This window comes from Miniopterus schreibersii (assembly GCF_964146895.1).
Source record: "Miniopterus schreibersii genome assembly, chromosome: 3".
In the NCBI taxonomy this organism is placed as follows: Eukaryota; Metazoa; Chordata; class Mammalia; order Chiroptera; family Miniopteridae; genus Miniopterus; species Miniopterus schreibersii.
This window is the reverse complement of record NC_138103.1, coordinates 93,225,878-93,252,650: the sequence shown is the minus strand read 5'-3', so window position 1 is coordinate 93,252,650 and position 26,773 is coordinate 93,225,878. Positions and strand designations below refer to the sequence as shown.

Here is a 26,773-nt window from a genome sequence, read left to right as displayed (position 1 = left end):
TTGCCTTTGCAGTGACAGGCCTATGAGAAATCGCTCGGCCAGATTACTGACTCAGGAACGCAAACTACCCAGTGCAGGCGCTGCCAACTCAATCTGTATGAAAGTGCCGGTTCTCACCAAGTTCATGCATTCTGACAGTTAATAACAATAATCGAAAAGAAATATCATTCTCCAATTTAGAGTTTTACAAAAGCACACTGAAGAAAGTCATCAATGAAATGGTCCTACTCTGGGGAAACCGGGGCGGGTTGTCGTTGACGTCGGTCAGCGTGATGTTCACTGTCGTGGTCCCAGATAGTCCCCCCATCTGGCCGGCCATATCCTTGGCTTGAATCACCACTTGGTAGTGCTCCTTGTTTTCTCGGTCCATGTTGTGCAGAGCTGTCTTGATGATTCCTATGGATATGAAATTTAGACATGGAAAGGAATGTGTTAAAAATCCTTTATGGAGTCATTTATTTATGCAAACACACAGAGATGATCACCCTCGGTACGCATAACAGTATGCCCACGTCATCAGTGACATTAAAATGATGATAGGTAGCCTTTATGCTGAAGGAAATTAAAACCACTTAGGAGGGAGAGATACATTAAAAACACACACCCACCTACAGTACAAAGAGAATGACAGTCAGTGTAAGACAAATCCTGCAACAGTAGAGACTGTAAGGTGTGTAAATATTAAGTGCTCTAAGATGACACAGCAAAGTGAAACCTGGCATGCGACACAGTGTTATGCTATGGACGCTGCTCGATACATTCAGGTACATTCTGAGCAAAGTGGTAAGAAAACCATATATGTGAACTGACTCTTGAGTTTCACTTTACTGACCTGGCTAATTGCTCAGCAAATACACCCGCCATAATGAATGCTCTGAGGATTTTCTAAACCACAAAACTATCGTTTTAAAAACACACAGAATCAGTTCTTTCATAATCACCATCTTGTGTGACCCAAGAGAATTCGAGTTTTCCTAAAGCTGATGCAAACATCAGTTCAGCTGGCCCCAGCAGTGACCAACATTCTCAAGTTAGGCGAAGTTTATCTCTGTTGTTAGGTAGTTATAAAAGAATGACTTGGGAGAACTTCTGAAAGTTTGCCTAATCTCTAGGTAGGCTTTATGCTTAAGTGAATGGCTTTTAACCCTCTCTGGTAGCGCATTCCAGTGCTGAACAACTATGAAGCTGAAAATATATTTTTTGTTTTTACAAGAATCTCTCAGACGACAGGTCAGTTTTATTCCTGTAGTCCTGGCTTCGCTGAAAGCATCGCTGCTTTCTTTTCTCCAAATAACAGTATTTCTCTTTAAGCACCTTAGCCTTTTGTTTTTTAAGTTGAGTAATTCTAATTTTTTCATCATTGTTTTTAAACTCAACATTTTCTTTCTCCTTGGGCTTCTTTCCAAGTTTATTGCCCCTCTTAACACATCGATTTCCAAGTTGACTTGGTAACCTAAGAGGGTTTTGATTTCTACTAAGAATAATGGATGCTTGAAAAAATGTTTTCAAGGAACTCGACTCCTATTATGATAACAGAAATAAGTGTAGAATTTACTAGACAGTACAAATGATATTTACTAAAATAATTAGTCATAAGGTAGAATGCTATTTTGTGGAGAAAGTGCAGAAAAATGAGACGTTGAAAAAAGGATTCCATTAAGACAGTCCACTTTATTAGGGCCGTCTCTGTCTGGATGGGGTGGACAATGAGGTGACCACAAACAATGCAAAATCTCAGTGGCTTAGTGCAACCAGAGTTTATTGTTTGCTCGTGCTCTGAGCCCGCCAGCAGCTGGGCAACTAGACTCATCTTAACACTCAGATGTCTGGGCTGGAGATGCAGCTCGGCAGGGGCTCCACCTAGGACCACTGTGGCAAGTGGAAGGGAGCGTGGTGGGCTGTACACAAGGTCTAAAGTTTCTCTTGGAAGCAACTCACATCACTGTCACATTTTATTGGCCCAAGTAAATATGGCTACATCTAGCTTCAGCACATGGTAGAGAAACGCAAACCTACCAAATAGCTAGAACAAGAAGAACTGGAATATTTATAAACAGCCAAAATGGCTATTAGGAGGGATTGGTCTTTCACTTCATCCCAAACTAGAAGAAAAAAAATAAAGCAATGTGTAATTTCTTCTGAAAATACCATATATAAAAATAGTGGATGAAAGATCCATTGTCTGATTTCTTGATTAAAATGATCTGGATGGTATGTTTATAAAAATACCTCTGGTATTTGGCAGATAAACCTAAAAAAAATTCAATCACACTGATTGTTTTTATTAAAAACTATGCTGGCTGAGCTGAGCATGTCAATTAAAATTACAGATTATACCAAGAAGATCAGAAAAGAATTCTAACCTGTTTCTGACTCAACTGAAAAATAGGGCTGCCCCTGCAGGATGCTGTAGACAACTTTAGCGCTGTTCCCGTACGTCGGATCATCGGCGTCGGTTGCAGTGACTTGGACAACCACTGTGCCTGTAATGACAGAACGTGAATTGAAAATATGTTAAGGACCCATTACAGATCCTAGATACACACACATAAGGAGAAAGCATGGTCTTACTTTTGTACGACACTGTCATGACGAGGGAGTGGGGAACTTGAATGGTAAGCTAGGTCAAAAAGCCTCGGACCCCTCACTCCGAAGGAATGTGAGCAGCATTTATAGACTGTAAGGATTAGGTTACAGGGGAGCATGGGAATGCTCGTGACTTTGGGTGGAACTGATTGCAGTCCATCTCCAAGGGTGGGGGTTGATTGGATTCTGGCTGTGGCACGGCTTTTAAGTTATCCAGGCCCTAGGTGATCTGAATCTTGCATTACTTTGTCCACAGGGATTAGTTTGGGGAATGTGCAATCAGGGGGCCGCTCATGATTTTGCGGGAAATTCTGTGTCATAGGTGCTCCTTCTCCTGGACTGTAATATGCTGAAGAGGAGCCTGCAAATGCAGAAGCTATTTAGTGACCTTAGAGGTGGCAGCCTGAGGACAAAGCTGATTGGACAGAAAATTAAGGAGAAATAGCTAGGACCCCAATCTAACCACGTCTAAAGCCCACTTCATTTCTGGACTTAGGTAATGTGACCAGTCAGTTCTTCTATCGTTTAAACTAGTTTGAATTGGGTTTTCTGTTAGTTAAAAGCGTCCTAAGTGACAAATCTACCTGATAATTCTAAGAGATTGAAAGGTCTTGAACCTTAAAAGAGGTAGTTTTGGATTAAATAAAGAATTAATTGAAACAGCAGATACACATCTGAAACCTGTAATACCAAAAAATGACAGTAATTAAATGTACAAAGAAAGCGATGATGTTTTAGATCAGCCCTCTTATTTTAGGGAACCAGTAACTTAATAACCTTCGAAGTATCCTTAACCTCCATAAAATTCCATACAAATTTATAGATAAATGCTTGCATGTATGTTTCACTAAAGTTCCATAGATTTTTATCTGATTCTCAAAGGGGTGTGTGACTTCCAAAATAGCTAAGACCTTCTGATTAAGGTCATTTTGTGGCTGACTTTTGTTATCCACAGTAGATAAATAGTAAGGATACTACCGAGGTTCTCCTGTCTCTGAACAGGGCAGGGAAGTTACAGTTAGGGGATACTACAATTTTCACATTGCTTGTGTAATATTTAACCAATACGTGTATTGAACACATGCATTGTACTATTTAAGGCTGGGTGCTCTGGATGCAGCATGTTGGTGGATAAAGCGCACATCATTTTAATTTAGTGAGGGACTTGGGGAGAACATCACTACCTTAGAGTGAGAGCTAATAGTGGAAGTCAGCAAACATGTTCTTATTTGACCTCAATATAAAATATAATAGCTTTTAGAACGTGACTGTCTGGACGTTTTGAACATCTGTTAGTTGTCAGATATTGTCCTGGGGACTGTGCACTTCTTTTCTCTTTTTGTCTTCGTGATCACCCTTAGAAGGTGACATTTGTTATTATTTTTTAAAGATACAGAACTGGAGGATCAGAGAAATCAAGCCATTCACCCAACGCCACACTGCTGCCTATTGGTAGAGAAAACTTCCAACTCAGGTCTGTTTGACACCAAAGTTTATTTTTACCACCCTGCCGTTGTTTCTTTATGCAGTTTCTTTCAGATGCCTTTAGATATCAGAGTAATGACATGTTAATTTTTGATAATGATGAATGTCAAGCTAGCCATGCCTGTGCAAATTAGAAAAAGCCCTCCCTTTCTCAAAACCTGTTTCTGTCGGCTACCCCCAAATATTTGTATTACATGTTTAATTCTATAACCGCTTCAAACAAAACAGAAACAGACTCATCGATAGAGAACAGACTGACAGCTGTCAGAGGGGCGGGGATGGGGGGCTGGGTGAACGAGGTGAAGGGGTTAAGTAAAAAAACCCTAAAACTTGGTAGACAGGCAACAATGTGGTGAGGACCAGGGGAAAAGGGGGGTGGGGGAGGCAGAAGAGGGAAAAGGGAGGTTAGATGGCGATGGAAGGAGGCTTGACTTGGGTGGTGAGCACACAGTAGATGTGTAATAGAATTGTCCTCCTGAAACCTATGTAATTTTATTACCCAATGTCACCCCAATAAATTCAATTAAAAATGATCTCTCTGTGAAAAGAAAGTCAATGGCACCCCTAAGAATTGTGCAGTGACCACTTGCACATCTGGTTACATTTGTCCTGGGTGGTGCTGACGACAAGACTGTCCTTTATTAATTCCTCCTGCTTTTTACCACCTAGTGGAAAAATATCATTCCTAACACATCTTCCTCTTACAAAAATTCTAATCCTCCTCTTTGCGTGATTTTTTTCAAACAAAACAAAGTGGCTTCAAGTAATGAGATGAGCAACTTCTTTGTGAGAAAAATGTCGATGTTTTACAGTCATTTCCATGGATTAAATATTTTCAAAGTCTTGGGACTGTGAACTGAAACGGCTCTGATAGATGACTCGGAATTACAGAAACATTTTTATTATGTAATTCGGCCCTTTTGAATTTGACACTGAGTGAAAATTAAAATAACCCTTACACAAATAGTTCAATATTTATCATTGTCTCCCATGAAGTACATTGATGTGGCCAAGAGTGGTGTCAGCAGGACTCTTTTCCTTAGTTGAAATTCTGTTTCCCTTCTCCCAGTCTAAGCAAGTTAAAAGCGCACATGTGAACTTTAAAATTGGGAGAATTGTGCACAAAATATTAATGTCATGAAAGTCTCTTAATTTCCATCAACCAGTACCGGATATATCCCCTAGACATCCTCTGCATATTTTTTATGAATTGAAAGTAGTTTTCTTTGAGTCTCTTCTCCAAATATACAGTTACTTAAAGCAACAGTCGTTACTCTTTAGCCTGGACTGCAGAGCCAGGCTTTTGTCTCCCACGGGGAGAGTCTCCCTGGGGCCTAGGCCGCTGTGGGGAGGGGTGGAGAGGGCGGCCGCTTTCCAGCGCAGGAAACCACGGGAACCCGGGCGGGGAGGAGGGTAGGCGAGGCGGCCTCTCCTCTCCCTACTCTCCTTCTGCCACTTTCCATACCCTCGAAGGTCGTTAGAGTCAGTGCAGCTTTCTTTAGAATAATAATAAAGTGAGACTAGCATAGGATTAGGAAACACAGGGTTACTTACAAAAGGATATCGATTGTTTGGACCCCGACACGTTTAGAAGGCGGCATCTCTATTTACCCCGCTCAGTACACTTCACTCCCAGGTTCTACGCTTAGCTGACCAGCTAGAGGAGGGTCCCCGCGCTGCTGGGTCACAGCTCACTCACCGACGTCAGACATTTCGGGAACGGTGGCCGTGTAGACCTCCTTGGTGAATATCGGCTCATTGTCGTTGATGTCGTGGATCTTGATGACGAATTCAGACTCAGGCTCCACGGGTTTCCCCGTCTTTCTGTTGACAGCTTGAGCCCTAAGGATGTAAACGGGCTTTTCTTCCCTGTCCAGCCGTCTGGTGGCCTGTATATCCCCTGTGTTTTCATTGATAATGAAGAGATCTCCCGCTCCATCTCCTGAAAGGATGTACTTCAGTGACCCATCACCTTTATCCTGGTCCGAATGTAACTAGTGTAGGGAAAAGAAATTAGAGAAAGCAAACGTCAACCATGTGATCCTGAACGGTCTGTCTGTACAATGTCTGCTTTCACTGAACCCTCTCCAAGGGATGCAGCACTTAAATCCCCCAGAGTAAGTACCATTCATTAATGAACATGTTGCCTTATAATCATAGAAATTTCCAGAACTGAGACAGAGCTTGGGGGAAATTTAGTAATCCTCATTTTGAAGAAAGGGAAACTAAAAAAGTAATCCCAAGATGCCCAAGGACATAGACTGGCTGGAATGAAACTGTTTTTACTGCAGCTTTTAGATTCTACTAATACACTCTCCTCCTCACTGCTACCTACACAGACCCGTTAGAGAAGGAATATATTACTGGGAAAAGGATTTCGGTTTTTGAATCAGAGAGACCAGGGTACATCCTGCCTCTTGCTTTACTGAATTTAGGGGAGCTAGTAAACCTCTTTGAGTCTAATATGATGGAGATTATAATCGATTTTTTTCAATAGATATGAAACTTAGTGTATTTATTTATGAATCGATGAATGCAATTCAACTCGAAGCACTGGAAAAACATCTTTAGTGCCGCTATGGACATTGCCTTAAAAATCCCCTGACTAGATAGTTTACAAGGCCACTCGGAATAAGGACATTTACCACTTGGATTTTAGTTTACTGTGGGAAAGGACCTTCTAAAAAGTAGAGCCAGCCTAGAATTGCATCATGTGCCTTAGGAAGTAAGGGGGTCCTGCTCCTGAAGGTAATCAAGCAGGGGCTCTAATGTGATTAACAGTCAGGGCAATGGGTCTGGGTAAAGGGTTGAGTTTAATGAATGTGAAGATACCTTTGAAGTGGGAGAGGATGATTGTAACTTGGAAAGTAGCCTATGTTCCCTGTCCCGAAGGTTATTTCCAAAGAGTTGACTTCCTGTTACTTCCCGTGTTCCCCTTTTCCCACTTCAGCAAGTTCAGGCAGCATGTCATAGGCCTTCAGTACCTCATAGGCCTTCAGTACCTCATAGGCCTTCAGTACCTCATAGGCCTTCAGTACCTCATAGGCCTTCAGTACCTCATAGGCCTACTAATCTAACCCTACTTACAAATTTTCAAAATGTGCTCTTTATTGAGAACTGGTTTCAAACCCCAGTTATAAATATCAGCTGCATACAGACAAATCAGTTTCAGCAGGAAGGCTGCTAATCTCCACCTTATTTCAGCTGGATCTAAACAGAATATAGGCCATGTTACAACAGTTATGGCAACAATAGCAACAGGTAAAGTAACTCTGTGGCCTCCTGGTTAGTACTGGATGGAATGCTCAGAGTAGTGTCTAGAAACAAATTTAAACTTAGAAGTTCAGGGCAATAGAGGGATTCTAAAAATAATGTAACCCCACCTCTCTAAAAGTGTATCACACGGAAAATCATTTATACAAAATGCTGATGCAAAAGGGTTTTGTGGTTGAATATGTTTGGGAAATCCCTCATATTCTGCCCCTTTCTTGGAGTCGTCCATCACCCGTTCACGTATGAAAGACTGTGAATGCCTACAGTTCAAACTTGTACTTGACTTTATTTAACCTAGCTTTCCTGAGCTCTCTTATGTAAAGAATCCTTTTTGAGTGTAATCCACATTGATATTCCCCATAACAGTTTTCCAAGAAGCACAGTTTGGTAAACAGGGGCTAATTGAATCCATCATCTCAGAGTCAAGAAAACTAAAGTTCCTTTTTATGTAGTCTTTCCCAAATCACACAGCTCCTGTGAATGTGTCAGAAGTATAGAATTTGAGTGCACAAAGAGGCCTTATGGATTATTGGGTGCAACCCCCTGGTTTTTAGAGATGGGAAACTGTGTCCAATGCCACACAACTAATGCCGGTTAATAGCAGGGTTTGGGGAAGAGAATATTATTCATACAATTAGTAGCCTTGAAAGCAATTTGACAGACATAATGGAAGATAAATGCAAACGGGGCGGAAATTGCTTAGAAGTGAGACAAACGCAGTAAGAAATGTAAAACAGGAGTACTCTGTGATTTGTGTAACGTGATATGCTAAGAAAACGTTGAAACCGTGATTACACAGAAAGAGCCACTGGGGAAAGTTTAACTCTCCACCATCAAATTCTAATGACTGAAGAGAGCTCTTAAAAAGCTATTTCATTAACTCATGAGAAACGAAGCCAACATCACTGCCCATTGGGTCCTGGCTGCAGGGCAGCCATGGTTAGCATCCTGGCACAGCGCAGGGGCCCTGCAGCCCCAGCCCTAACTATAGGTTGTGGTCATTCTATTTCCTCCCCAAATAGAGGATGTCAGCTCAGGCAATTAACCTCCGGGGGCCAGGTTCCTTATCAGTAAAATGAGGAAGATAAGAGCTACAGGACAAGGCAGTCTTGAGGATCCAATTAGAGCCTGTATATAAATACTACAATCACTACGTAAATGCGATAAAAGCACGTATGTGTTTTATAAATTACAAAGCTCCTTCCAAATTTAAGAGATCATTACTATTTTTACCTCTTAGTTCATAACAAGCATGGTTTTGCTGTTATTTTGACTTTGAGAACCTTGTTGTGAGGACTTTGAGAACCCAATTTTGCAAACACACGGTATCTCTAAGGTGAAATGTGTTCTCAGAAGCCAGTATTCTACCAGGTGGCAACTGCCGCTTTCCCGCGTGATTTATTATAGCCTGCGTTCCCCTAGATCATAGGCGCCCCGGGCCCGTTCTTTCATCACTCTCAGTTGTAATTGTTGCACACTTAGTGGGTGAATACCACATCTGGTTGCGAGATTTATTCAGGTAAAAGTAATCAGAAACTTATTTTTAGCTGTCAGGAGAGACCATTCCGATGACTTATAGAACAAGCACCCGAGACGAGATGGAAGGGCAGCCGAGACACCAGCTAAGAGGGTGCACAGGGATTGCTCTGCCGATTTCGATTCTGATTTATCAATATTTGAAAAGCAGTGAGAAAATGCACCTTTTCACTCAGGTGGTGTATGTAATACCACAGTTCCGCGTGCAGGGTGTGTGTGGTGGAGTGCGTGGCACCAGGAACCTCCGAAGCTTTCTGTAATTTTCCCCACTCTCCTCCCCTCCCTTGAACTCCCCCAGGCCGGCTCTTTGCTCTCTTCTTGGGGAAAAGAGGAAACATAAGACATCAGTGCTGGTGAAAGGGGTGATGACAAGCAGACATTAGGGGTTTATTGAGCACTTAGATTTTAATTGGATTTTTTCTTTTGTGATGTCATTCATCACGGCCACTGTAAAGGCAGAAGTTAAACAACAACAAATAAAAGGTTGTAGGCTGCCGGAGGCATGTTCTTACTAATTTCAGTTTAATGCGGCTGTTCCATTAAGTTTAATCATCTGGTTCACTTTTAGCAATTCACCATCAAGTAAAAATTATCCGCTTCCCCCCAGAAAGTCACATCTCATCTGACACTGGCGGGACTTTTACTCCTATACCTATGGCATCTGGTAGTAGGAGCTCTTGGTCCGTTTTTCTGTTGATTTATTATTATTATTTTTTAAGTGCAGCAAATAAATAAATAAATAAATAAATAAATAAATAAATGGATTTGGGTTGTGGACGTGGCCCCATGGAGAGTGTTAGCAAAGCAAATCTTAATGTCCTCCATCTCCCTTTCTCACTTGATTTTAGGATAACTCTGTGTATCAGGAATATATGTTCCTAAAGTTGCCAGATAATTTAGCAATTATTACCAAACATGGTCCAATCTGAGCAATCTGAGGGAGGAATACAAGTTATTGTCTCAGATCTATATATTTTTAAAATAACCAATTAAACCTCAATACAATAACGCCACTTGTATTTGCCGAAAAGAGCAGAGAAGTTGTAGGTACATTGAGTACACTGCCCATTATAATTACACTAGGCACTGGCACAGCAGTCACCTGTTAAGGATGCAGAAGCTGCAAGATTTTACTGAACCATATTTCAAGTAGCATCCTGTTGCAGAAAGTCATGGATAATGTATGGAAAATGTTCCATTTTATGGAAATATTGTCCCCTAATAAACATAATTTGACTGTCAACCAAGACCATTTTAAAACACTTATTGTCTTGAAGAGCTACATAAGGCAACAAATAAAAAACAATACCTGTCTTCTGCAAACTTGCAATTTAGGCTTGTAAATAATCATATGTAAGAGATACAGAATATAAGCAGAAATTAGACAGTTGAGTGCTTTGAGTATTAGGAATAAAAAGGTAAATGAAAAGATGGAGATCAGCAGCGCAGGAACTTGTAAGCTGGACAAGGTGGAGTCGGGAATGTGTTAGGTCTTCGATGGTTTAGGAAGAGTTCTTGGGGAAGTTTAGATTTACTAATGGGAGAAAAGTGACTTAGCAGCCAGATGAGTGCATGGCATGGTTTCAAGGCTCAGTGTGCGAGAAAGTCAGAGGAAGCCTTGAGTGGATAGGAGCCTGGGGTAACGAAAGCAATAATGTCAGCTAAAATAGAAACACTCTTCCCCTTGAGTTGCAGGATCCCATGTTTTCTCACACTGCACTCAGATGTGCAAGGCAAGATGCAGCTTCCTTATTTTTCAAATGAGCTTATCCCTCAAGCCCGAATCCTATTGAATATTAGGAACTCTATATTAGGTTGAATATCAAGTCAATAATTTAGTGCAATTCAATAAAGTCTGCCTGATTCAATGATTCCGTCTCTTCAGATAACTCTTTTAAATAAATCCTAGTTTTTCTGGTTTCAGCCGTCTCCCTTTGCTCCTGATCCAGTCCAAGATGACATCTGGGTGTCAGAAGAGAGAGCCACATGGCCTGAACCAGAGGGAAATTTGAGGCTTTGAGAACCAAGGGTAGTCCTTGTACCTGCCCTCTGGCCTGCTGATCTCTAGACAGTATCCCTCGTCTATTACTTTCCTCAGTGGTGTCTGTGGTCTTGGCAGGTGGAATCACGACCTCAGCTCCTGAAGGTCCAAGGTGACCAGCTCTATCCTGCCTCCCCCATAGCCATCACATAGGCCCTGGTGTCTGGCTGTGACTCCTCCACTGTCCTTGGCATGTAGGGTTGTAGCTACAGAGTCGCTTTGTCCTTGGTAGGTACCATCTATAGGACCATGCGCCTCTTTTCTGCCCTGGAGAAACTTTGGAAGGCTGCTGGGAGCTCAAGTGGGCTTCTCCTTGCTGCATGATTGCCAGAGGGAAAAGGGAAAACCATTCTGCTTTCACCTTTACCCACGAACTTGCCCCTGCTCCCTGGCCCCCTTTAAGGACTTCAGGTAAACAGTCTCAGGGCAGTAAAAGTGACTTCAGATACACACAGGGCTGTGTGTGTGCACGTATTTAATAGGCAGAAATGTGAAATCGCTCCCTTGGCCTCAGGAATACCTGACCACGTGAGCTTCGGTGGGAGGAAGAGCCGATTCCCACTATAAAATCTGAGAACATAGATACCTGGGGTGGAAGCATGACCTGCAGCCCTGAGCCTGGCACCAGTCATTTTTGGGTGATCACGTGTATAAATGAGATTAGTGAGTTTTGTTGTAGTTGGCCAGGCCCATCTTTTGATACATTAAATGGGCTCTAAGAGAATCTGGAGAATCTCTTTCTCTCTGGCAAAACCTAGGATTGGGCTATCTCTATATCCTGGGTTTTTTTTTTTTTCTGTTCATACCATGTTGCCTCTTGTAATGACCTGGAAAAATGATTTTCTTCTATACAACTTAAATAATTCAGTAGATTTTATAACAATGGAAGTATTTTATCTTTAAAGTGTTCTTTTATATTAGTCACCATTTGAGAATTGGTCTTGCTGGGATTTGGGAAAATAATAATAGCAGGCATTTATTAAGCCCATAGTATGGGCTAGAAAATATGCTGAACTTATTACATAGGTTATACACCTTTTTTACTCATCATGAATCTCTTCCTATCCCCTCTAAACTGAAGCGAAGCTGAGGCAAGAGAAAAGTTAAGTAATTTCTCGGGATCACACAACCACCAGGAGCAGAATTTGAGTTCGGGTGTCTGACCCCACAGTCTAGTCTGTGAACCACAACACAAGTATCTTCTCTGGATGTTTACGTTCAGCTCTGTGAACATTCGTTAAAGGCTCACTCTATTCCAGACAATATTTTAAGTGCCGAGTTTCAGAGATCTAATGCAGGATGTTTCAGCCGCTATGCCACTGACAGTTTGGGCTGGGAAACTCTTTGTAGTGGCACCTGTCCTATTTATCAGCATCCTTGGCCCTACCCACTAGATACCCATAGCGCCTTTCAAGTTGCGATAACCGAGAAGGTCTCCATACATTGCCCAATGTCCTCTGGGGGACACATTGCCTCCACTGAGAACCACTGATGGCATTCTCTATCATCATCTATCATCTTTCTCTTCTCCCATCTTTTTTCTCATTATGTACATTATAACTTTTAAAATTTATTCAAATTATACCATGAAGGGCTCTGCCTTTGCAGAGATAACACATGACCCCACTCAATTCCATCTTTCTCCTTTTGTTAGATTTAATAACCACCGAAAAAGACCTTGTGTTATGTGGAGGAGAATTTTTGACAAAGTGCTAAAAGTGAAAAAAAATTTCCATCTAAACACAGGAGAAATTTATTAATTTCCTTGACATTTATACTTTATACTCAATACCTTGAATTTAATGTCCAAAGCACCAAAGTAACTATTAAATGAACAAAACTTTCGTGCTCTAGTAGTTGCGGTAGGCAGAATAATCACTCCCAGAGAGGGCCCAGCGCTACCTCCCAGAGCCAGGGACTGTGTTACCTTATATGCCAAAAAGGCCTTTACAGGTGTGATTAAGAGAAAGATCTGGAGGTTGAGAGATTATCCTGGATTATCCGGGTGAGCCCGGTAGAATCACCAGCGTCCTTATAAGGGAAGGTAGGGAGTCAGACAAGGAAATGTGCAACGAGCAGAGAGATTGATTTGAAGGTGTTACAGTGCTGGCTTTGAAGACAGAGGAAGGACCCATGAACCAAGGAATGCAGGTGCCTCTAGAAGCTCAAAAAGGCAAGGAAAGGAATCCTCCCCAGAGCCTCCAGAAGGACGCTTTGCAGACAACTTGGTTTGAGCCCGGTGAAAACCATTTTAGATTTTTGACTTCCAGAAGTGCAAGATCATACACTTGTACTGTTGTAAGCCACTAAGTTTGTGTAACCTGCTACAGAAAAAATCGAAAACTAAGACAGTAGTTCCCTATCTTTGGGATCCAAGGTGAACTGAAAGTGTATGTGGTCCTTCAAGAATCCCAGTGACGAGGGAAGAAAACTAACCTTCGTTGACACTATGTGCCAGGTATTGCCTAAGTGTCTCGTGTGTTACATCGACTAAGTCTCACAACAGCTCCAGGAGATAAGCACCACTTTCTCCATTTGTTTCAGAGAACCTGAGGTCAGGGAGATTAAGTAACTTACCCAAAGTTAAGGGCAGAGCCAGGAAGGATACCAAGATCTGCCTGACAACACTTCCTAGGATGATTTCAAAAGTGTCTGGATTCATTGTATTTATTAGGCCCCAGGCTAAGTTATTTGTAAATTGTATTGGCACAAATGATACAAACTGTAATAGATGTTATTGTTCATTCTGGATTTATCAATTAAACAAATGCCTTTTGGCTTATGCACTGCGTGAAGTTACTTCCCCAAAAAGGCATTGTTTACTGCCTTGTGCTTGGCTCTGGAAGTCCAAGGTCTTCCGCACACTAAGGCATTCGTCTCAGCTCTTGCTTAGTCTAACATTTTCATTTTCAAAATGCCAGTGGTAAATCAAGTGGAGAACCAGATACCCAGTCAAAAATTGATTTAGCAAGGCCTGTAACTCGCCAGTTTTAATCCTGCTTTTTCGCCTTACAGCATTATCTCTTCAGTAATTGACAAATCTAAGGGGACACACACACACACACACACACACATACACACACACACTCACACACTCCCCTTGCCCCTCTCTCTTTCTCTCCCTCTCTCCCTCTATCTCTGACACTACACTTTGGAAGAAAATATTAACAGATAAATGCAGACATTTAAGACACAGGAATCAAACAGCAGACATTTTAAAAATTACATTTCTCTCTAGCTAATAGACTTTTCCTCAAATATGTTTTTCTTCAAAGGTAAAAATCATATTGGATATAATAATCTTACGTTGACTCTTACTTGGGATTTAAAAAGTTAAAGCCATATCTTTATAAAACATGTAGTTTACTGGAGGGAGAGACTATTTCTTATTCAAATGCATAACTCTCGAGCATCCCGTATGTGCTTGGGAAATGATGATTAAATTGAATTCTGTAACCTACTCATACAGTCAAGGAAATAATGGTGAGCAATTCTAGGAGAGAAGATTATGAGCTCATTTATTAGTTTTTCTTGCTTGGGAACCAGCTTATAAATTCTTAAATGATTTGAACAACTCTTCTTTTTTTGCTTTAAGGGAACTAACTGTGAAACAGTCCGTGAAGAGAAATGTGTGTGTCCCAACGGCTACACTGGGTAAGTCCTCGCAGTCATGTGAGAGCCATGAACTTGAGCGCTCCAGCTCCTGAGCATTTATGCTATTACTTCATGTGCCCACCCTGTCTGAAATACTCTCTGCGACTTTAATATCTTAATAATGTGGTGTCAGGGAAGAGCATCAGACGTAACCACACCAGAAAAGCTGGACTCCAGCCCCCAGCCCTGGCCCTGCTGGCGAGGCTCTGCGGTCTCCTAACCCCTCTGGACTCTGTTTCCTCAAGTGGGGGGCCCTCCTGTGAATCACTGGAGGAAGGCCCTTCCCTGTGAGAGCACGTCCTAAACGGTAGTGCCTGAAAGAATGGGAGATAATATTATCACAGCTCCTGATCTCATGACAAACTTTCTGCCATGAAACTCTAAAAACAATCCGTGCCGCCTCTTGACCTGCCAGGGGATGGCTTCCCTTGTGCTGTGTTTTCTGCTCCGTCCCCTTTAGAAGTAGCTGATGGTTTGCTCCTGACTGCCACCTTGTCATTGTGAAGCTTAAGTCAGTGATGTGTAGACAGTTGTAAAGGAAATAAAACTGAACAGAGGACTGCCACTCAAGTTTGCCCAGGTCGCCCTAATTTTCCTGATTTAATTTTAAAACCAGATTTCCCTTTAAGAGGCAGGTGGGTTGGTAATCACCAGGATCATAGCTTTAACTCAGGGTAAATAGCTCCCCCTCTTACTCTTTTTTACATTGTACACATAGTTGGGAGGATGGGTGGAACACCGAACATACAAGTCGGATCAGAAAGTAATTTCTTATAATCTACTCTGCCTTCCTTGATTTTTATTTTTTAAATTTAAAAAATCTTTTATTTGGAAATAATCTCAAACTTTGAGGAGATGCAAAAAAAATAAATGTTTTACTTGATTTCAAAAGGGGAAGCTGTCTTCCTGGCGGGTATTTACCCTCATTGGGAAAAAAAAATGAAGCTCTAGGCTACAGATTAAGTAAGGGAATGAGCCAGATTCTTATGCTTTCCAATTTATGAAAAGATAACAATAAAAGCACGCTGAGGTTCTGCATGACTATATTTTGAAGCAGAATTTTCTTTGCATCTCCTCTTTCACGTTTCCCTTCTGAATTGTACTTATAACGTAAATAGTAGAAAGAATTAAGATGAGATTACTCTCCAGAGATGATGATTTTTTCCTGTGAGAACTAAAAATATGTTGATTAGAAGACTGTATAGTTGGTAAAAAAAAGAATTAGTCATTATATTGAATTTTTCTCTCCCTGTATTATCACATTTGTCTTTATTGTTTATTTTGCTTTTGTGAATCATCACAATCAGCATTCTCAGGTCTTAAATTATTTCTCTTTTCCTGAGCACTTGAATTGTCTGCACTTGGTGTCTTCTTAGGAATTTGAAGAAAAAGAAACGTGTTTTCTCTTGGTTAACTCTGGCTCTTTCTCGTTTTGTTTCAAACTTTCTTCTACTGAGACCCTAAATAATGTCTGATTTTCATTTGTAAGAAGTCTTAAAGGAGCCAGCGTTTATGATGTGATATTATTTGCTATATATTTCCTTTTTATCTTACTTGTTAGCTCATGACACACAACTGTGTTGTCTTTAGTTTCTCTGGTTTGCACTAAGCAAGCCTGAGTTTTCTCCTATTGTATCATAAATACTTGTGTCACTTTGATGGGAAAATTTCAGAGGTAGTTTCCACGGGCAGACTTTCATAATAAATTTGGTTTATATGTTTACTGTCTAATCTATCCTTGAACTTTAAAGACTAGATTTTCAGTTGTCAGTTCAATGACGCAAAGCACCATCGGCGATACCCCCACCAAACCGCTCCCATCAACAAGGTGGGAGGCGGTTTTTAGGTAGCACAGCAGATTTTCATCTTTTGTGGTCACTGCAGCTTAATTAAGTACTATCTGTTTCCAACGTGCAGAGTCTGTGCCGGGCGCCTTGGAGGATACCGAGATGAGCAAGATGTGCAGAGTTTACAAAGACACAAGTGTTCAAAGGTATAAATTTAATATCTAAAGTACTAATATTACAAAAGAGCAGCGCTGGGATCCAATATAAAACACTACTCAATTACTGAAGGTCAGAATTCAACCTTAAACAAGAAATTCATTAGTTTGCTCTAAAAGGTGAAGTACTCAGGGTAATTAAACAATTAAATCAAGAGTAGTTTTCCCATAATAAAACTCTGATTCAATAATGTAAAAAGATTGTGATATTACTCCAACTTAATTATAATAATTCCAACCTAAGATATTAGTATCCCTGACGTACTATAGTCACTTTCTGAATTGCTGGGACACTTAATGTTTCTCAGGAATTTAAATAACATAAACTCCCAGTTGTGGTGCAAACGGTTGTTTTAAAAGGAAATAACGATAAATAGCCTTAATAAGAGGATGGACGGGAGTCACACTGCCGATCGTCAAATAACGTGACTTGAGCGCGCCCTTTCTTTTCGTTTGGTTGGATAATGAAGAAAACTCGGTATTTGTATGTGGACTTAGCCTTGTGAGTGGTGGAGCGTTGGTCGCATCTGCGGATGCTCGGCTGCTTGGCACCGTCTTCTGGCCCCCAGCGCTCGGCTCCCCTGCAGGAGCATCGGCGGGGTGCGCTGGGCCCCTCGGGCTCTTCCTTCCCTTCATTCTTTCGTGCTCTGCAGGCGCGGCCCCGCCTGTCCTGGTCCTCCCTCGGTCCCCTCTCAGGGTGTGTGACACGCTAGGCCCCGCTCTGCGCCCTTCCTGGGTGTTCACTTACTTAATCCAGCTGCGATAACTTTGTGGCTCCCCTCATTGAGCAGCGGAAGAAACGGGGGGCACAGGGAGGTTAAGCGACTGGCTCAGCATCCCCAGGTGGTCGCCGAGCGGCTGGGGCTCGGACACGGGCAGGCTGCCTCTGCTATTCACTTTCCCCTCTCCGGCGAGTAATCGCTGAATGAATGAGAAGCGTTTTCTCTCCAAAGCTATTCGAAAATGCCGCAGCTGAGATAACTTCTTCAATTGCCTTCTTAACTCCAATCTCTGTTCCCTCTAGTCAGCATTAAATCCCACATCCAGAGTGATATTTCAAGCTTTTTGTTACGCTTTTATTACTGCCCTCAGGTCTGCTGAATACACCAATGCACCTAAAATATTTATTCATATATTTCACACAGGTATACATTTTAATCTTTTAAGATGCCTCTTTTCTTGTGTACATGCATTCTCGGTAAATGGGAAACTATAAGTATTTATCCAGTGAAATATTTTGGCTTGCTGCTTTTCTTCTTATTCCAGGTCGCATAATTTCAAATTTGATGCCTCACATGGACCTTTGAGAATACTTGTTACTTTTACTTACTTATCAATAATGGCAATAAGAAAAAAAATCTCTTATTGTCTTCTGGGGAATTCTGTACCTTTTTTCAGCCCCTTCTTCAGTTCCCGGTTGGAAGGAATACTGATGTACTTAGCATGCTCACTAGGATTATATCACATTATCATCTTAATAACTGACTATATGAAAGCTTATAGGAAGGGGGAGTTTGCTACCAGCAGCCTATATCTACATAAAAAGAGATGCCTTCTTGAGTTTCCAATGACACATTAAGATCCAGGCATAATCTCTAAATTTGATGAAATTAATTATCAAAGGTAGGACCCCTATCAAAAGCCTGTTTATTTTTGGTAAAAGAAGGTAGAGCATTTGAAGATATATTTAATTTTGACTAGAGAGGTACTGCTTTCTAACAGTTAAGTTTGTAATTCTGGTTACAATATATACTTGTCATATTTAAAATACTATTCTAATGCTGTCATTCATATCAATGGAAATGACAAAGATTGTGGTTTAAGAACCTATTGACTGTTGATCACCAATATGTCTGGGATTTTGATTTTAAAAGAAATATAAACTAGATGTTGGCATTCTGCATATTTATATTTCCATCTGCTATGGCAGACCCATAATGTGACAAAAAACGAAGAACTCTGGTGCAAATCAAGCATTACATGGTTCAATAATAGTACAAACAAGTTAAGGCGATCAGTGAAGAAATACTTAACAATGTCCATGGGCTAGATTCTGGGGGATTTGTTATACTGAGCTTGTAGAGTCTCTATAACCTTCCATCAACCTCTAGCTCTGTTTGACTTGTGGAGCATGGAGATAAAACAGCTCAGTGGGAACAGAAAGAATCCAAACCCTTAACTCTCTTTTATTCACCTTCATCCCTCCGTTTTGTTGACAAATTGAATTATAAGCGAAGGCATAATGACTTGGAAGTGGGAGAATTCTGGGTTGGGTCCTTCTTGACTTTCTACACTTTACTCCGTGACCCAGGCAGCTGGAAGTTGCCTTTGGGTTTACGACCAGCATCAGACATCCTAACTGTTTTGTTCTCCACATGAGCAACTGTGCAGAGAGGGAAGTTTAAGACTCGGAGAATTGCTGTTAAATGGGACATTTTCTTAGCATCAACTAGCAAACTGAAGCTTTTGTCATTAAGGAAGTGAAATTAGTTGACTGGTAGTGGAAACAAAATGAGGATTACTGCCAATATTGGCAGTTGGGAAGTTACTTCTTGAGACATTTTTAAAAAAGTACATTTAACAAGCAAAATATACTAACAGTTGAAATATAAAAATGTTAAATGGCTGAGCATTAAATTTAAATGATGAAGAAGAAAGATGTGCTCAAGGCCCTTGTCCTGACTCACGAGAAAAGAATATTGCAGGCCATTGAACCAGAACAGAAGTTTTGAGGTTATCAAGAGAAATAAAAAGAAAAGACACTTTTTCATCATGATGACCCAAAAGACCATTGAGTGCATATCTAATTTTAAAATACTCACATGTAACTATTTTGAATATCACTGATGTGTTCTGGAAATTATAATCAAGAAAAAAAATAAAAGGAGAGCACAAAATATTCATGCAAACATATTTGTGTAGCTCTTTAAAAGTAGCCTTTTTAAAATAAAATTCTTTTTATTTCTACTCTTGGCTGTCACACAGCAGGTTCTCAGTAGGTATTTGTGATGTCCAGTTGAATTCAATCACTGAACACCAAAGCATGTTGTGTGTCTGTTTTTTCAAACTGGCTCTGGGAAGCAGTAGGTTTGTGTGAGGGACATATAACTGAATAGTTATCAGGTTAGACAGAGGCCAACTGCCAAGTTCCGGCAGTGTGAGACTGGCTTAAAATACCTGGCTGCTCTGAGCCTTAGTTTACTCATCTATAAAACAGGGATATGACTAATATGTGGGCATTAAGGTTGCTGTGAGGGTCCAGTGAGTTTATACACATGAAGCACTTGGCAGGGTGTCTGGAACAAAGTAATGCTCAGTAAATGTTACTGTGATGATACTTTCATCCGCTGCTGCTGTTTGAAGTGATGGGTTAAATGAGTCTCTGAATCATCCATCAAATTAGCACCAGGAGGTTTCTACTCTTAAGTTTATGCTCTTTTCAGAAAAAAATAGAAATATAATAAAGCAATATTTTAATGATAGCATCTTTTATATGACCTTTCAGAATATAAAATATTGCTTTATGTTTACTGATTTTGGATCATGTAATTATAGGGACAAATAATTTGTTCATCCCTAATTTTAAAGGTGTATTCGGCTGATGACTTCTATTTTTATGGGCCATTAAAACATTACTGTCTAATTATCCTAAGACTACTGGCTTCGTTAAATCAGGTAAGTGTTCATTTTAAAGACTCAACAGAAAGGCATATTAGGAAGACCTGTACATTAGAGCTCCAAATAGAACCCACATTTTCATGATATTTTAAAAAGTGTATCAATTTTTTGGAAAGCTCCACCAAAGAAAACCATCACCAACTTCTAAAAAGCAAGCATCAGAAAATATCTATGAAAATACAGTTTCAAATTCCATAAAAACAGATCTCTTGGTGTGCTACTAAAAATAGAAGCATCTCAAACGCTTCCAATGGAGATTAGTCTTATGTGTATGTTGTGTGGAAGGAGAAGACAAAGGGCATTGTGAAGGGTGAAGGGAAGGGGACAGGGAGACTCAGCTTTGCTGGGGCCTGTTTAATGACGCTATGCGAATCTTTCGCCTAAGACTGTGCAAAGTTCTGAGGTTTTTAAATCTATTTATCTTTGTATTAATGAATGCCTGTGCCTTGGAAATCTAATCAATATCTGCCTATTCTCTTCTTTCCTATTGAACTTAATCTCACGCTATATACCAGTCATCAAGGAATTGCTACATTACATAAAGCTGGCAGGAGGGCATGGTGTTGTTCTGAAAATGTGAAATTACGATGCTTTCTTCCTATTTTTATATGAGCCAAAGATAACCTAAGTAGGTTTTGTATAAAATCATATACTCTTCCCTGTGACCCTGGATGGGAAAATATGCACCTCTTTCTGTTTTCTGTGCCAGCATTAGTGACACTTTCAGTGTCCCGGCTGTTCTGTCTGGAAATCTCTGAACGTTTGGCTTTCTCTCCTTTGGCTTCTGCAGCGGATTAATTGGAAGGTCCTTGTAATTCTCCCTGCACAGTGTGAGCTAACACCTTGAAGCGGTTCTTCAACATCATCACCTCCTTTGGGAAGCTCTGCTGAACCCCACGCCCAGCTGGCCCTCTCCTTTATATTTCCAGAATACTTTTTATTACTGAACTTGCCACATTTTGTTATCATTATTGTCAATAATATTCTCCCAGGGCAGCGGTTCTCAAATTTTGCCACATATTGGAATCATAAATACTTAATTAAAAACCAACTTGATCAGAATCTCTGGGGAGGGGAGACCCAGAGAAGGTATTTTTAAAAGCAGCACTTCTCAAATTTTAATGTGCACATAGTTCACCTGGGGACGCAGCTTCTCGGGTGGGGCCCAAGACTCGGCATATCTAATAAGCCCCCAGGTGACACAGATGCTGCTTATGTTAAATCAGCTCAGAGTTGCCCCGAAATAGTCATGTATTTTGAAAGGAAACCATATTCCTTATTTGTATCTATATCTATATCTTAAGCTCGAAAACTCTTACCCAGTGCAGGGCCACTTCTTCCTACCTTGTTACCCCACCTGCCACCACCGTGTAGGTGAGTCAGGTGTTGACATTTTCTCATACATCAGAGTTTGGCTTGTCAGCATCTCAGTTATTTGCAGTAAGTGCAGCCTCTCTAACCCGCAGAGTCCATGCTTCTGTGTTCATCCTGCCGGCCATGGACACAGTGAAATGCTGAGAGTATTAAGACAGGAAGAGGAGGAGGGTCTTACTGCCCCTGTGCTTCAAGTTTTAAGTATGATCTCGTCTACTCACTTTATTGTCATCCAGCCTTCAGACTCTGTCTTCCACTGCTTCTTGGATGCTCATGTCAACCTATCTTTTTTCTCTTTGGACACCTGACAGCCTTTTGCCCCCACACCAACTCTCGCATTTTCCTCGCTCCACAATCATCACTGTCACCTCTAACTGACTTTCCCCAGAATACTTGGAACCAATGGGCACAACTACAAATATAAACTGATGCTTATAATGTAAAAACATTTTTCTTCTAATTTAAGTGTATTTGCTCAACTGCATTACTTTTCCTCAGTTAACGCTTCTATCTGTTACATGTACAGATGAATCTTTCCAGTTTCAGGCCTCAAGAAGGGGCTCTAAGTAACTATTATTTAGCAGGGCCACGGTTCCATTAACCTTTGTACACCTTTACATGGGAATCTAACTTAGTCTAATGGTCCCCAGAGTGTTCCCTGAGGTACCCAGGGTGCAGCAAGGAACTCACTGTGGCACCAGGAAACATTCTTAAATTTCCAGGGAAATAATGCAACACTTGAGCTCTGTCAGACACCTTGTGAATTACTAGCTCAGAGTGGTTCACAGTTTCAACAGTAGGTGGTGTGACGTTCCTTTAGATGATGTTACCTATTTAGGAGGCTGGCTTCCTCCCAGCACTTGTAGAAGGCAAGTACAGTGCAAAAGTCAATGTAGAAAGGAAATGAGGGGCGGTGTCCAGTCTAAGAAGCTGTGCAGTGCCCAGTAGGCACACACTTTCCATTAGTAAGTAACCGGTTATTTAAGAATGAAATGAAAATATTTTTTTTTCTGTTAACGGATGCATATTTTTGTCCAACAGTTATTTCTTTTTTTAGAACATAAATATCTATTAAATAGTTTGGAGCTCGCTATTTCTTTTGACCTAAGGACACTGAAAAGAATTATTGAGACATCAAGAGCATTGTGAACTGAGAAAGTTTGGAACCTCTGCTGTAGTCTGATATATTTGTTTTCAAAAGTTTCTTGACCCTGTAGATTTGGATAATCTCATCAGGTATCTGTTTTATTCCAAATCTATTAAAAGTGGACAACTTGTTGCCACATGAGGAGCCCCATCCGTGATTTTTTTTAGCTTTTCAAATTTTTATTTATTTTTTTATCTATTTTTAATTGTGGTACAAAATGCATTATAATCTAATTCTTTTGTCTATTAATAAAACATAACTCCAAAGACCCTATCAATAGTGCGAGAATACCTCTTTCACACATCTGATGTTACTATGACATCTTCAGTTACTGCCCGTGGCTTTCTTCTCCAGCCGTGCTATAACTTCAGGGGAGGGGCAGACGAAGGTGCGGTAGGGAAATCTATCTCGCTGCCAATAAAATACCCAAACCCAGCCAATCAGATTGAAGCCGTGACTGTGAAGGGATTTTTGCCTCTCTCCTCTACATTTTCCGCCCACTGAGAGATCCATTAGTGACCTCACTTTACTTTTGCAATGATATAAAAATCAACATTCCACTTCAGTGCATTACCAGTAAATGTAACAGAGTGCACACAGTGGATTTTTCACCAATAATAACTTCTTTATGCCCCTACTATGTGCCAACCGCTAGTTCTCACTTCACTTGACTGTGTGGCAACTCGGCGAGGCAGGCAGGCATTGCTGCGTGTGTTTTCTAGGTGATGAAACTGAAGCCTGGAGAGGTTAGTCACCGGCCCCGGCCGCACGACTGGCAGTTGGCAGCACAGAGACTCAGCTCAGGCCTGCTTGTGCCCACAGCTCACGACTTGTCCCCGTGGCAACACTGCCTCTCACAGCCATGATCCTAAAGCGATCCCTGTGCGGCTGCACTCATGGCTGCCTCTGGTGTCCTGAAATAGCCTGCTTTTCTTTAAAAATACGCGGTATTTTTGTCGTGCAATGGCATCACAATTTGAGGAGAAAACGCAGAAAAGGAGCAATTATTTAGACAAAGCACTTGGAAAAAACTTCAGTGACAGCAGTGCCGTTTGTGTTCTAAAAAGTGCTCCAAAGGAGATAAGATTATTAATTGCTTTTACACCATTACCCTGTTGGTGCAGCGCTACTGGAAATTTCACAAAGGAAAGGGAGAGAAGTACAAGGCCGCGGGCTGTTCCCCGCAGCCGCCCGGCGTGGGAACCGCACAGCAGACGCGAGGCCAGGCCCCTGGGGACCGTGTGGACGCCCCCCTTCCCCGAATGCTTCCTCTCCCGCGTTATTCCACATTAATAATTCACTTCACTGGAACAATGCCTGGTCCTCAGCCCACGCCGCGGATGGCTCTCCTTCCTTTATAGTGGTAAATACTTAAAGAGACTGTCTGCGCAGTTATTCGGGGCCGTTTGATAACAGATTGAAGTGTGACCGTGCAGCCCCTGGAATCTGCACAACTTATGTAATTTGCATACCCTGCTCTTGATGTCTGAAATCACAGCTGCGATCATAAACGAGGACATTTCTCCTCTGCTATGTTCCTTCCCAGTTTGTTTATGTAGAGGGTGTGTGACCATGATTTTTCTTATCAATACCACATTATGAAACACAGAACCCACAAAGTTCAAGCCTGTATCCTTGGGTTTTTGTTTTCCATATCTCTACAGTATGCAGATATTCTGCAACGAGAATGGAGCCGATGATAAAATGCCAGCGAAACTGACGATGACAGTGAAACCGAGCCGTTTCCCTGACTCAGCTCCAGCGATCGCCAAGGGCAATCAAAGCTCCGCCGCCTCATCCCGCGTTCTGGAGTCAATAAAATGGTCAGATGATATTTGGAAATAGCACCTCTCCATAACCATTTGTCTCTTCTGTGAACCTCGCCACAGTTAAATCACAAGCCTCTGAAATGCCCGGCTCTTGCCAATTATCTGAGAAAAGACAAAACAGCAGCAGCAGTGCCAACAGCCAACCTAAGGCAGTGGTGGGGTTTTGAGGACAAAGGGCTCCATTTGGTCAGAGAATGGCCGGCACCGTAGGTATCAGAGTTAAGAAATAGTTCATTTGAACCTGGCCGAAGAACTAAAGCTCGGAATGTTTGCTTTCAGAATGAGAAAAAGGAACCTTCCTTTCCTTACGGCTTAATCGCTCTATTCCTATTTTTAATACATCCTGCATCATAGAACAAGCTGGGCCATATTTTTCAAGCTAAAGTAAAAATTAAAGGATTTATGATAATCTTGCGCGGATGGCTGTGGGCGTTTCATTTCCAACTGGGGCATTTCTCTTTCTTTGTCACAGTGCTAACATTTCTTCTTCCTGAAACTACTCAAGTGGGGAAAAAAAAGTCTCACCAGATAAGCAACAATTCTTACTGTATTGGGGAACAGCTCACATCCTCCCGGTCTATTTATTAGTAGTAACTCCTGCAGGCTTTTAAAACCACAATGCCAAGGCGCCCGGTGGAGTCCTACCTTGCCCACGTACTGATAACCGGTTCCCGTGTACTCCTCCAGGAGAAAGAACTGATTCCACATCCAGCTCCTTTTTGAACGGTTCAGCTCATTCCTGCTGCTTCCAGAGAGCTCCAGTGCCCTTTTCTTGGCTGGGAAACCACTAGTCCTCTTAGATAAAGGAGTTGAGAAAGTTGGGTAGGGCTGACCAACCCAAAAGAGTAGCAAGAAGTACCAGTAAGTTCTCATTCTGGTGACACGGTCCAGGCTCTGGGCAGTGGGGACCTCGCCTTGAAGTACGTGGTTTTTCAGTGGACTGAATTCAGCATCATCCCTCCTGTCTTCCTTAATGCTCTTTGCTTGGCTCTCAGAGGATATCTGGAAAGAAGAAGAACATATCAAGCATTTTTAGAGATGCTTAAAATTCAGCGTTAGAGCAAATAAGCCCTGGCAAAAGAGGACAGAAATTTAAATAGCAAAACAACAAAATTAAGTTGACTATCAGTTGTGAAATGAGGAAAAATCGTCTTTTAGCGATGCTAAGTGGAAAGCATGGGCCCAGTAGGAAGCTGCTATTTTCCTTTCTCTTATTCTATCACTTAAAAATCCTATTTTGAGTAATTGCGTTGTTGTAGGTCAACGTGCCAGAGTGCATTGTGTCACTACTCTTTCACCTTTGGGTACCTGGGCTGAGATCTGGTGAGAAGAAATGGGATTGTGTTTCTGATTCTACAGGGTGTTCCCCAAAAAAGTATATACATTTTAACGGCTGATAGTTCAGTTTTGAAAATGAAATGTATTTTAATAAACACTGCCTTTATAATTATTCAAAGTGTGTGTTTACATTTCTTGGGGACACCCTATATAGACATGAACAAGTCAAGTCTAAGGCAAAGAATATCACAGACAGTTTCAATTCAACTGAGAGTGGATAGTGTTGAAATTTTGCTAGAACGTATTGAGTGTCTGTGATGTGTAGACATGGCAATGATAAGCCTATTTTGCAGACTCTTGGCTTTGGAGATGAGCTGATGGAACAGTCGGGGTCAAATAAAGTTGAAAAGACCCTACGCCTTCTCTTCAGAATGCATATTGGCATATTGAAGTTTCTGAAGTGAAATTTTGTAATGACGATGGCAAGCCTATATTTAATTCAGTATTTTCCAAACTTCACCAAACTCGTACTGTTACTGGAAAAACGACAAGACCTCAGTTCTTATCTTCTTTAAGGAAAGATTTCAATCAAGAGACAATGTGTCGCAAAGTAAATGAGAATTTATTGGCTTCAGCAAAAACATACGGAGTGTGAAACAAGGATGGTGCAGAGAAGCAACAGGAAAGCGTAGGCTGTGCTGCTTTGGCTCAGAGAAGTCAGAGAAAAGGGGGCCTTGGAGACAGGTTCAGGGGGTTAGCCCAGGACGAGCTGCCGCTGCCTGTTGCTCCCCTGGTTGCAAATCTCATAGGGCCCCTTAGAGGAAAGAAATAGGAAGGGAATGGTGCAGGCATGTTCCCCCGGGGGGGAGAGTGTGCTGGGTCCTTCATCC

General features: G+C 41.4%; 1 protein-coding gene across 2 annotated transcripts in view; it reads right to left on the bottom strand.

Moving 5' to 3' along the window:
• The window catches only part of CDH6 (cadherin 6), a 121,143-nt gene that overhangs the window by 21,765 nt on the left and 72,605 nt on the right, over nucleotides 1-26,773 (bottom strand). For both annotated transcript variants that reach the window (XM_081133469.1, XM_081133468.1), the window contains 4 exons: nucleotides 25,251-25,607; nucleotides 5,771-6,065; nucleotides 2,364-2,483; nucleotides 229-396 (listed from right to left, as the gene is read on the bottom strand). In XM_081133469.1, the coding sequence (XP_080989595.1) occupies nucleotides 229-396; nucleotides 2,364-2,483; nucleotides 5,771-6,065; nucleotides 25,251-25,478 (811 nt within the window). In that variant the 5' untranslated portion in view covers nucleotides 25,479-25,607. The remainder of the gene's footprint in view (nucleotides 1-228; nucleotides 397-2,363; nucleotides 2,484-5,770; nucleotides 6,066-25,250; nucleotides 25,608-26,773) is intronic.